The 12,500-nt window shown below is 44.8% G+C and overlaps 1 protein-coding gene across 1 annotated transcript in view; it reads right to left on the bottom strand.

The window, feature by feature from the left end:
• Positions 1-12,500, bottom strand: part of adam12b (ADAM metallopeptidase domain 12b) — a 130,049-nt gene that overhangs the window by 101,189 nt on the left and 16,360 nt on the right. Inside the window, exons 2-3 of the mRNA XM_056291633.1 lie at positions 8,192-8,313; positions 5,366-5,439 (exon numbers count right to left, since the gene is read on the bottom strand). Coding sequence (XP_056147608.1) covers positions 5,366-5,439; positions 8,192-8,313 — 196 coding nt within the window. The remainder of the gene's footprint in view (positions 1-5,365; positions 5,440-8,191; positions 8,314-12,500) is intronic.

The raw sequence follows: 12,500 nt of genomic DNA on the forward strand, positions 1-12,500 counted from the left end.
AAAGTGAACTACAGCTTCAGACTTTATTTTACTCCACCCAAACAATTACAGTACCATTTGTAGATGTACGCATGCACCAACCCACACACACACATTGCAAACATAAAGCTAAATACACACTTGTACAGTCGTGCACACACACGCACACACACACACGCACAAACACACATATGTGAGCATGCATGCAAACATGCGACCATGCATGCAAACATGCACGCACACACACACACACACACACACACACACATGCATGCACACACATCCGTCAACTCAGCTGTCCGTTGGACTGGATGAAGTCTTGGTGAAGTCTTTAATCAGGTCTTTAATCAAGACTAATGTGAAAATGTCCCATATAGTACGTCTGTCATTTATCATTTGAGGCTGGCTAACAGGCTATAGATCACTGCTGTACATCAAAGCAGCCATGCTGGCACCGCCTGCACATCTGTCCAGATGTTTGCACTGTTCAACATGGCAAACCTCAAATGTTTTATACCCCCCCCCTTCCTCTAATGAAAATATGACAGGCAGTTGGTAAAACTGTTTCCATTTTTTTGGCCATGTGTATAATGTTACCTATTTTCCTCTGCTGTATATGGACATAAGGCAATATGGAATTGCAGAATAAGGACCGTGCACACATGCCGTGGGATCTCAGTGAACACACTGTTTTGCATTCTCCCAGCACCAACTTTGAATCCCATGTGGATGCAGAGTTCATTTTAATACCCCCCACCTATTTTGTTTTCACAGCTCTCCTGCTCGGATGGGGGGCGAACAACTGCAAAGTTTTGGAAGTAAAAGCGGAGCCTTGGTACATTTTTAACAATGATTTGTTGTGCTCTGTGGGAGTTAAAAATAAAAACCACTGCTGGTGCACATACCAGGTATTTGGGAATAAATGAGGGCTGGGGTGCAGGAAACAGGCCAAGCATTTCAAATCATCCTCCCAGTGTACCACTCAGGTACGAGCTGACGGCACGCCAGCACCAAAACTACTGTGACTGAAAGAATATGAGTCGAAAACAAACTCAAAACACACTTCTTCTTTTCTTTTTTTTTTTGGGGCAAAAGTATTTCTATGGCCAAAAACCAAACAAACCCTTTTGTGTTGAGTGTACCTGGGCTCGTTCTTCTCAATGCCAGAACAAGTGTAATACAAAAGTAATAAAAGGCTACATCATTTACAGTGCACAAGCCTTGTTCGGAAATCACATTTAAAGAAGGCTGAGGAATCTCACAATAAGCACAAACTATACAAGGTGTATACACAAACACACATACACGCAGAAACACACAATCACACGTACATAGAAAGACAATTACCTAAGCCAGAATTCAGTGGAGCATTGGTGTATCGTATACCATCTATGTTTTCACACACACACACACACACACACACACACACACACACACAGAGAGGGAGACATACACACGCACACGCATAGACATGTGTACACACAGACAGACACAGACACACACACAGACACGCACAGACACACACACACAAATATGCACAGACACAAACACACACACACAAATATGCACAGACACAGACATACACACACAAACACACATACATGCACACACAGACACACACACACAAACACACACACGCACACACACACAGATATGCACACACGCATACACATGCACACACAGAGACATGCACAAGTACACGCACACGCACACACACAAACACACACGCACACGCACACACACAAACACACACACAGACATGCACACATACACACTCACATACACACACATACACACACACAAACGCGCACACACAGACACAAACAAACACACACACACAGACATGCACACACACACACACACACATAAACACACACACAAACATGCACACACACATACACATAAACACACGCACACACACATACACACAAACACACGCACACACACAGACATGCACACACACACACACACACACAGACATACACAGACACGCACACACAGACACGCACACATACACAGTCACACACGTAGACACACACACATGCACATACACCCGCACACACAGAGACATGCACAAACACAAACACACACATATGCACACACACACACATACGCACGCGCACGCACGCACACACACACACGCACACATCAGAACCCCATGCTGCTCTGTCTGTAAGTAGGTCTGTACTTGCTGAAGGCAAGAACACGTTGCACACGGCCATGAGGCCACTAACAAACAGCAGTTTATTAATTGGAACAGGTAGTGTGTTTGTACTGGGCAGGACCTGGATCATTTCACACTGGCTCGGGATTGGGGCTATACTGGGGCAGCGCCAAATGAGGAAACCGCGCGGGCTCAGCACAATCAAGTAAAAGCAAGAAGAAAAAAAAGACGAGCACTTACAGCAGACCTGCCATAACTCAACACAAAAAGGGACCAATTACCAAACTCTTAAGTTTGCTGCATCCAAATTTACTTTACCAACGCATCGGGCCAATAAGTGTTGGCACAAGTGACTTATGCAGGGAGCTCACACTGACTTGCTATAAATTGCCCAGTAATTTCCAAGTGCACTCTACCTTTTCCCATCATTTTTACACTTCTGAAAGGTTGAATTAAATTACTCCATATAAAAAAAAGCCCCACATAGGACTGTATCACTCTTAGGTTTTATGGCTTCTGAAAAGTGGCTGTCAAATGCTTTTGCCTTTACATGCACAAAATGAAAAAAATAAAGAGCCTGAGCGCAAGTAAAGTTCATTTCAATCAAATTTACCCCTATTTTATTTAAACGTGCCAAACTTTTTTCATTATTCTGTTCATACACATACACTCCACACATCCCTTGCATCTCTAACAAAGTGGTGACTTCCTTATATAATGGCGACGGCCCTTGCTAGATATGCACACAGGGGTCAGGAACCACCTGAGCTGAGCTGGCTGATAGGGCGAAGTTGTATCAGAGGACACATCTGGCCAGACAGGGGAAAGGCCGGATGGGAATAGCAGCTTGCTACCAGGCCCTGGCCCGGTGACAGATGACTCAGCTGATTCTGCGGTCAGCGGAGGTGAGACGGAGGATGGGGACGGACGTGTCAGTCAGGGTAGTGTTTCACCGGTAAATGCAGGATTTGTGGGCAGAGGAATTATTTTATGACATTTCCAGATGGTATAGATATATACACAAGCGTAAAATAAGGAGCATGATTGGCAGGAAAGACGTCAGACATTTTTTGTGAGACGTTGCTGTGGACAAAAGGAATGGACTCAGGGTGACTGGTATATTTGCTAGGATGAAATCCAAGAAAACGACTTGAATTTTTTTTTGGCTTTCCCCCCTTTTTCTCCCCAATTGTATATGGCCAATTACCCCACTCTTCCGAGTTGTCCCGGTCGCTGCCCCACCCCCTCTGCCGATCCGGGAGGGGGGGGGGGGGCTGCAGACTACCACATGCCTCCTCTGATGCACGTGGAGTCGCCAGCCGCTTCTTTTCACCTGACAGTGAGGAGTTTTGCCAGGGGGATGTAGCACGTCGGAGGATCACGCTATTTCCCCCAGTTCCCCCTCCCCCCCGAACAGGCTCCCTGGCTGACTAGAGGAGGCACTAGTGCAGCAAGCAGGACACATACCCACATCGAGTGCATGAGGAATAAAGGTTTGGAGCACCGTGAAGGGACGAGACGTTGTATGTATGAGTCCAATCTTAACAATGTAAACGATGTAATAAGAACAAGAGTCGTTTTTGTAATGCAGAAAACAAACTTAGAGCTGAACGCAGGACTTAAAAACAAGCCAAAAGGGCATCTGGGTGGCTTATCGGTCTATTCCGTTACCTACCAACACTAGGCTTGCCGGTTCGAATCCCCGTGTTACCTCCGGCTTAGTCGGGCATCCCTACAGACACAATTGGCCGTGTCTGCCGGTAGGAAGCCGGATGTGGGCATGTGTCCTGGTTGCTGCACTAGCGCCTCTTCTGGTCGGTCGGGGTGCCTGTTCAGGGGGGAGGGGGAACTGGGGGGAACAGCGTGATCCTCCCACGCGCTACATCCCCCTGGCGAAACTCCTCACTGTCAGGTGAAAAGAAGCGGTGGCGACTCCACATGTATCGGAGGAGGCATGTGGTAGTCTGCAGCCCTCCCCGGATCAGCAGAGGGGGGTAATTGGCCAAGTACAATTAGGGAGAAAAAGGGGAGGAAAAAAAAACAAGCCAAAAAGGGGGAAAGGGGTGGATTTAGAAGTTAATTATTTCACTATATCTTCAGACTGACTGAATGTGTTGTCGGTTCGAGTGCGACGACAAGCTAACAAAAGATGACTTAAGATATGCTGTGTGTGGGATACTTTCAGCAGGGCAAAAGGATGAAATAGCGCTACAAGCGATGCTATCAAGTCAGCCTAAATGATATGCAACATTTATATATCGCTTTTAATCACGGCTAAATGCATTAGGCTCATAAATTAACGGCCGTGGACCTTTTGGGTCAGATGGGTACCATTTATATTGTAGAGGATGGCAAAGACAAAGGAGTGGCCTGACAAACTTAAAAAAAATGTCACCTCTATTTTATTCCCATTTTAGCAGCGACAGAAGCCCATGTTGGAAAGACATCTCTCAGCGGGCTGTCTGGGTCTGGTTGCACAAAGACCCAGGGTTAAATATTATGTCTCCGCTCGCTGTCACGGATAGGTAACGTTGGCAGAAGCAAAGCCTGAGTCAGTAACGGTGTTCTGGTCAAACTGTAAATTCCCTCAGACACGAAACTCGGCCTTTTGGAGCGCTCGGTCTCCTTGATTGCTTGTAGCGCTCTGGCTTGTACAGAATATGAAACGCCTGTGTGTGTGTCTGTGTGTGTGTGTGTGTGTCTGTGTGTGTGTGTGCATGTGTGTGGGGCCAAATCTACAGATTTATAAACTCCACAGGATCCCCTCAGTTTCACGCTTCAGTGTTATTTTCCACAGTTTGGAATTGAGTGGAATGATGAGAGTTGAGGGAGAGCAAAGGAGAAGGGGGTACACACACACACACACACACACACACACACACACACACACACACACACACACACACACACACACACACACACACACACACACACACACACACACACACGTGCTCTCAGAGAGCCCACTTCTGCCTCATTCTTTATCAGCTTTCATCTTTAAGCCCCTCTGAGAGAGACTGAACCATAAAAGAACCCTATCACTGGAGGATATATTATTTTCTCCCTCCTTGACTATGCTATATCACATTCCTGACTCATTCAACTTCCCCCTGTGTGCCATATTCTAGATATAACTAGTCAGCCATAGCTGAGAGCACCCTTAACCTTGCACACATAGGGCTGAAAATTAAAGATGGTATGGAGGGGCGGAAGAAGACTCACTCGTTTTTCTCCAGCACCAAGACCAGCTGTTCCCCTTCAGCACGAACCAATAGCCGGAGCGACAAAGGATAATTCTGCAACACAAACAGACAACAGTGGTGGTGAGGGGGGGGAGGTCTCGCCCATCCTGCTTGACACAGATGAGATGACCCTAAAATGTGACGCGGGAAGCTTTGCCCTACTATGACACACATAAGCAGGATACAGCAAAGGCACAATGGAGTCAGTACAACAGGAAGTGAGCTGTTGGGGTGTGCAGTTCTCAGGCACCACGTACGGTTCGACAGCAGTTACGTCTTCATCTCCTAAAGACTTATGATGGATCCAGCTGGTGAACAGGTAAAGCGGTAAATCAGTGAAGATGTTGTATATATTTTTTTTCCATTACTCTTTCTTGTAATGAAAAAAGCAAGGTTCAAAAGACGGAATGATCTGTAAGAGTTTACAAAACAGAACGAGCTAGTGATGACTGGTATTTTGGAGTTTATTGTCGGGTTATATAAACAGCACTGGTGACCACTGTCTACGTGCAGTGTTTTTTTTTTCCACACTGCTGATTTATGGCTATATAGGCTCATGGGAAATAAAGGTCTAAGGCTAAAGATTGCTCTTGGGATTTATAACAAAGGCTATCACAAAAAACATGTTTCTATGTGTACATTGATAGGCCTACACAGACTCAGAAACATAACAAACAAACATGCACACACACACACACACACACACACACACACACACACATAGAAGGGGGTGCTTAACATCTCAAAATTGAGATGTTAAGCACCCCCTTAGGATTCTGTGTGTGTGTGTGTGTGTGTGTGTGTGTGTGTGTGTGTGTGTGTGTGTGTGTGTGTGTGTGTGTGTGTGTGTGTGTGTGTGTGTTTGTGTGTGTGTGTGTGTGTGTGAGTACACGCGCACACAACCACATATACGTGTGAACAGTTCAGTCAGGGTCATCCGATCCGTGCAGACTGTAAGTAATGGCTCTACAATACTTTACGACTACTCAACGACTTTTTATCGGCACCAGGACCAGCCCAGTAAATTTCTTTTACGGGTAGGAATAAGTCTTAGTGCAATCTCTGATTAGACAATCACTAGCTGCCCTGGCGGGGATTCTAATTTGAAGAGAACAGTTTGCAGTTAGCCAGCTTTAAAGCGCTGGCGTCTCCCGAGCAAGAGGAAAGCGTTATGGCAGCTACCGTATAGCAGCTACTAGTCGAGGGCTGTAAGAATTAGCTGGCCTACTTTTTAATGAATCCAGAAATTAACTGTTCCCTGTTCCTAACCATGATTTTAGTTTTTACAGTCAGACTGGCAAAAAGCACAAGTTATTAACATTAGTGACATTTTCACGTCGACTGCTATCACGTGGTGTTTTTGCACCATACAAAACACAATTTGTTTAAAGCAACTATTTTTTTTCTTCAGTTTTGAAAAGGTGCCATTTTGTGATTTAAGGTCTTGAGCAAGGAACAATACCGCCACTGAGACATTAATATTAGGAACATTGAAATAACCCAGCCTTTCTCTTGTATATTTCCTCACACCAAGATGAAAAAAATTGAATTTTGAGAGGATGCTCTACACCCACACATTCTCCTCATCTGGAGCCGTTTCCTTATGGTGTGGTCGGGGACATTTCTGTTTCAGCTTCAGTGGGCCGGTTTGCCTGCCCGAGGCTGTCTGTAGACCACACAGGCACATGAATATAGATGGATTAAAAAGCTCTCACGTTTATCAATTCCTTTCTTCTTCTTTTTTTGTGATTTTTTCCCACTTTTCTCCCCAATTGTACCTGGCCAATCAGCCCGCTCTCCGAGCAATCCTGGTCTCTGCTCCACCCCCTCCGCCAAGCCAGGGAGGGCTGCAGACTTCCACATGCCTCCTCTGATGCATGTGGAGTCGCCAGCCGCTTCTTTTCACCTGACAGTGAGGAGTTTCGCCAGGAGGACATAGTGCATGGGAGGATCATGCTATTCCCCCCAGTTTTCCCTCGCCCCCGAATAGGCGACCTGACCGACCAGAGGAGGTGCTAGTGCAGCAACCAGGACACATACCCACATCCAGCTTTCCACCTGAAGATACGGCCAATTGTGTCTGTAGGAACGTCTGACCAAGCCGGAGATAACACAAGGATTCGAACCGGCGATCCCCGTGTTGGCAGGCAACAGAATAGACTGCTATGCTACCCGGACGCCCCCACATTTATCAGTTTCTCAATCTTGCCAGCGTTTTTAAGTGTTCAGTTACTGCACCACTATACTGTGAGCTGCTCATGCAACTTATCTTCAGCCAACAACTTACAATGCACACAGACTTTCTCCTGTACTGTGTAGGTTATGCTGCTGCCAGACTTGGTACCAACACTTCATAGGCCACAGATAGACATGGCATTTGTCAGCGGTGTGAGACGGTGCTGCTTCAACATCCCAAATCATATCAGTATGTTGTCTTCATGCACTGTTGCCTTGCAGAGCTGTTGAAAGGCTGGCAAGTTTCAGGAATAACTTCACTGTATGTACTGCCTAAGGGGCTCGTTCATACTAACCAAACAAAAGAGAACCTATCCAAAACAAAGCGGGGTGAGCAAGCAAGTAGTGATACCACAAAGGGGAATCAGACGAGGATAAACAGAGCTAAGGAAAGACTACAGAGGAAAACCAGGCAGGCGGGGTATGGGCGACATGGGAGGTATACTGTAGATGGGATGCATGCAGCAGAAAGCAAGCAAAAGAAGCAGTGATCTCCATTTGGCTGAGCTCTCTGCACCCATACATTAGCAAGAAGCAAGGTCTGCTTAGTGGCCTTGTTGTGAATATTTACCCTGGACGTGAGCTGGCTTAGAGGTCTGCGCTCTTTGCCCTCCAGCAGCAGTGGCACTGTGGTCGCATAGCGCTCCAGTTTAGAGATGGCTCCCCGCAATCTGGACCTCCCTGGACCACTCCCTGGAAACAGATCAGATTAAAGACTGAGTGATGACCACTGGTGAAGCGTTAAAAGTGCAAAATATATCTTTAATTTTGACTCACGCTGAATTTTACTCCCCGTTTGCGGTGATTTTGATTCCTTCCCTAACAAATTCATTGAGATTTTGAACATGCCGCAAACTCAGACATTGTCTTCTCTTTCTCTTTTAACGGCCAGGTGGAGAAAGAAGTCAGCAATATCGATCAATATTACTCTGTAAAATCTGCAGTAATTCAAGTACCCAAATAATGTTTCGGACCAGCCTGCAAAAAAAAAAAGAAAAAAGAAAAAGCAAACAGGCCTTAGACACCTTGCACCACGCTAATAAAGATTGTTTGTCCTGTGCTGCTGAAACACAATGCAAGCTCTCGCTTTTTCATGCAGAGGAGCTGCGTTATTCCCTGGGAAGGCCTCTGCATTATGACCACTGCCATGGAGAGAGCATCAATAATAAATGAATTCACACAGTTTATGAGGAACTCTGCTTTTACAATATCTCCTGACAGCAGTGGAGGGAATAAAAAACAAAGAAGCAAACATAAAGCGGTTGACATGAAATTGGCCTTATTTTTCTTTGTGTCTTCTCTACTCATTCACTTCATAAAGTCTGCCAGAACTGCAGCACTGAGCTCTTCACTTCCTCTAAACCCTTAATTTTTTCCAATTTCACTTTTTCCAATTCTGGTCATTTTACTCAATTGTATACAAAATAAATAGTCACGTAAATATACCTTATTACAAACTAATTTTGTTAATTTGCAAGAGCGGGAAAAGTCTGTCCATTTGAGATATCTACAGAATGGGGTATTTACATTAGAGGATAGAGAATATAATACAAGTCAGTGGCGTCAAGCAGAGAATGGGAAGCCTAACCAGAGCCTCCTCTCGTTGCACAAGCTTCCATCCTAAAATCTAGAAAAAAAAGACCCATGTCCCCAAATCCCACAATTGTGTTTTTCCACAGTTTATCCTAAGTACTAAAGTGTGCCATAACAGCATAAGGAGACAGAGGAATAATTGGGACACCCTTAGTTAAAAGCAATTATGAGGGAAATTGGAAGAAGTGAACTGAGATGTATCCATCAGCTATCCAATGTTTTGCAAAGATGGCGTTTTCCGTATGGAGCTTGGTTAAATGTTTGCTTTGTGCTCCCTGCAGAGTGATGTCAAATACCCCACTTACATTAACAGTGTTACGCTATGCAAGATACATATAATGACTCGAGTACATCTGCATCTTATGTGAAGCTTAAAGCTGTGATATAATGACAAATAGCTGAAAAATGGTGTGACAACGTGATGATAGTATACTGGTGGCTATGATTTAACCAACTTCCCCGTAGTCTTTTTACAAACTTGGACCCTCAAAGCCTTGGAGCCTTGGGCACTTGGAGGAGGGCAGAAGGGCAAAGGATTGACATACAGGACAGAGCATGTGGAGGCCTATGGTAGTAATGTCTGCAACATCTGTCATCATCAGATTTGGACACTACAAATAGCACAAAGCAGAAACACATGGCTGTATTGCCATTTTCATAACAAGTCAATCATCAAAAACTACTTGAACAATATCAAGTTTCTGTATAAGCATATGTAAAGCACCCACACAAGTTAATAGTTGTATTAGCTAATTTTACCTCGAGCTAACGTGAGCGTTTGCTAGCAACTCGACCAGTAATTTCTCCTCTGTTTGGTTAGCTCAGCTTCTGCAACGCAAACTAACGTCCGCCCATCCAAAACCGCTTTTCCTGCTCTCAGGGTCACGGGGATGCTGGATCCTATCCCAGTAGTCACCGTGCGGCAGGTGGGGAGACACCCTAAACAGGCTGCCAGTCCATCACAGGGCCAACACACACACACACTCACACCTTGGGACAATTTAGTATGGCCGATTCACCTGACCTACATGTCTTTGGACTGTGGGAGGAAACCGGAGCACCTGGAGAAAACCCACACAGACATGGGGAGAACATGCAAACTCCACACAGAGGACGACCCGGGACAACCCCCAAGGTTGGGCTTGAACCCAGGACCTTCTCGCTGTGAGGCGACCACGCTAACCACTGCGCCACCGTGCTGCAGGTAACGTTAACAAGATAAAATCTGACTTTGTCGTGAAAGTCATACTGTGAGGAAGTGGAAGGGAAATAAAAATCAGTAATTATCAAATGTTGTTTTACATATACTGACAAAACAATGTCAGTGATATACTAGTAAAAGTGGTCAAAAAAGGAAAAATCATCCATGACCATTCAAATATGTAGACATACCAACGTACCTTAGTTTAAGGTTACTGACTTTTAAAAAAATACAAATAATTAATTAAACAGTATGGAAATTTCAATTAGGCAAGAAGTGATCAATACATTGTAAAGCTAACAAAAAACAACTGTATATAATTACCCCAGACAGTATTGCTCTCATGTAAGTGCTGATATTTTACCAGAGTAGGACCTCATTCTGACTGGAATACAGATTAATGTGAGGGTATTTTGTTTTGATATTGCTATAGTATGTATATATCCCGTATATCCAGCATCCCGTGACATGGATGGATGGATGGATGGATAGCTACAGTATAAAAGATCCATAAATTATTACTGGTCTTGAATTTTGTCTGAATCACTTTGGTCTTGATCTTGGGGTTGGTCCTAACCACCGAACATCTTTGTATTGCGTTGGCCTTGACTAAAACCCTTGTAAAAACGTCAGAAACAGCGCAGCCCTTTTTTTTGTGTTTTATTTGGTTCTGGGCTGGTACATGTGCATGCATGGCTTTCATGGAGCTTCGGAGTGTATATCAAGTGTTCAGCAGCACACAAATCACTGAGACTGTCTGGCAAAACATTTGTTTAGTTTCCCTCTCTCTCCTCCAAGCTGGAGTTGTCGTCATTTTCGCACATGCCGAGTGTGATGCTGACGCCTTTGAAGATGAGACTGAGCAATGGCTCCACAAAGGAGCGCCTTCCAACTTCAAACAGGCTGCGCGACAGCGTGAGCTCCCAGTCCCCATTCATCCATAGCACATAACAACCCAACAAGGGCGTGAAATGGGACCTCCTGTTTTTTATTAGGCATTCGAGCACATGCCGACAATTGTCTGTTGATTTTAGTTGTGCATGAAATCCATGTCTGACCGAGGGAGCAATATAACCGAGACCACAGACTACAGCCGGAGTATCATTAAAAGGGAGCTATAAAAAGTGTACCAGCCAGACATCTCATGAAGAAGAGCCGTCCATACTTCTTTCACTGGCCCCACTTGCTATTCATTTAGATCTCCGAGACACGGACTGAGCTTGTGTTAATTAAACAGCTGCAATGCAAACAGAAGATTGAAAATCTGTGTTTGTGCATGAGCACACACATTGTGTACTCCGTGTGTGTCCCAATGAGTATGTGGAGCCTGTTAGTTGTAAGCAAGGATGGAAATTGAAGAGTGTGTACGCATGAATCATCTATCATCGAATTAAAAAAAAAGCAATATTCCCTTGGAGGATGTGGAAATTTGGCTTTCATGATCGTTCTCATGGAGCTGATCCTTCTTGGGAACACTTGGGTTTCTAAATAAAACTTTCTCACTCCCATATGTTTCCTGGTGAGCATCTTGATTGGTAAGCCAACCAGTCATGTTTCCTTACCCTTACTCACCACAAGAGAAAATCAGCCACAGACGAAACTTTTAAGAATCCAAGTCTGCTTGGCAGCCGAAAGAACCCCCCCCCCCCACTTGCATAGCCATGCACACATGGCTTCTTTAAAAACCCACTGCAGGGTGTTGATCTAACAAGGAGAATTTTGATCTCCCATGGTGCCATTCTGCTGTAAGTTGGAGCGATATGACTAATTATCCGGTCGATAAATTTAAATTCAAACAGTGGCCGTATGTGTCCACACTGCTCAGTGGGGGAGTGACACAGCCAGCCGATATAAACAAACATGTTAACATGCAATTACTTTCAAACGAAGGATGTTAACACATGGAACACAACCACCTTCCTCATTACTGGCACTAGAGATTCCTGGAGCATGAAAGAGACTGAATTGGGGGGGGGGGTGTTGATTTGTTGATTAAGGCCTAACAACTAATGTACATATATAAATAATAAATGAGTAGTAAATAAGCGGTGCATTATTTGGACTGCCTGTAGCTCTTACAACAAAG

The sequence above is a fragment of the Lampris incognitus genome, chromosome 13 (assembly GCF_029633865.1).
Source record: "Lampris incognitus isolate fLamInc1 chromosome 13, fLamInc1.hap2, whole genome shotgun sequence".
In the NCBI taxonomy this organism is placed as follows: domain Eukaryota; kingdom Metazoa; phylum Chordata; class Actinopteri; order Lampriformes; family Lampridae; genus Lampris; species Lampris incognitus.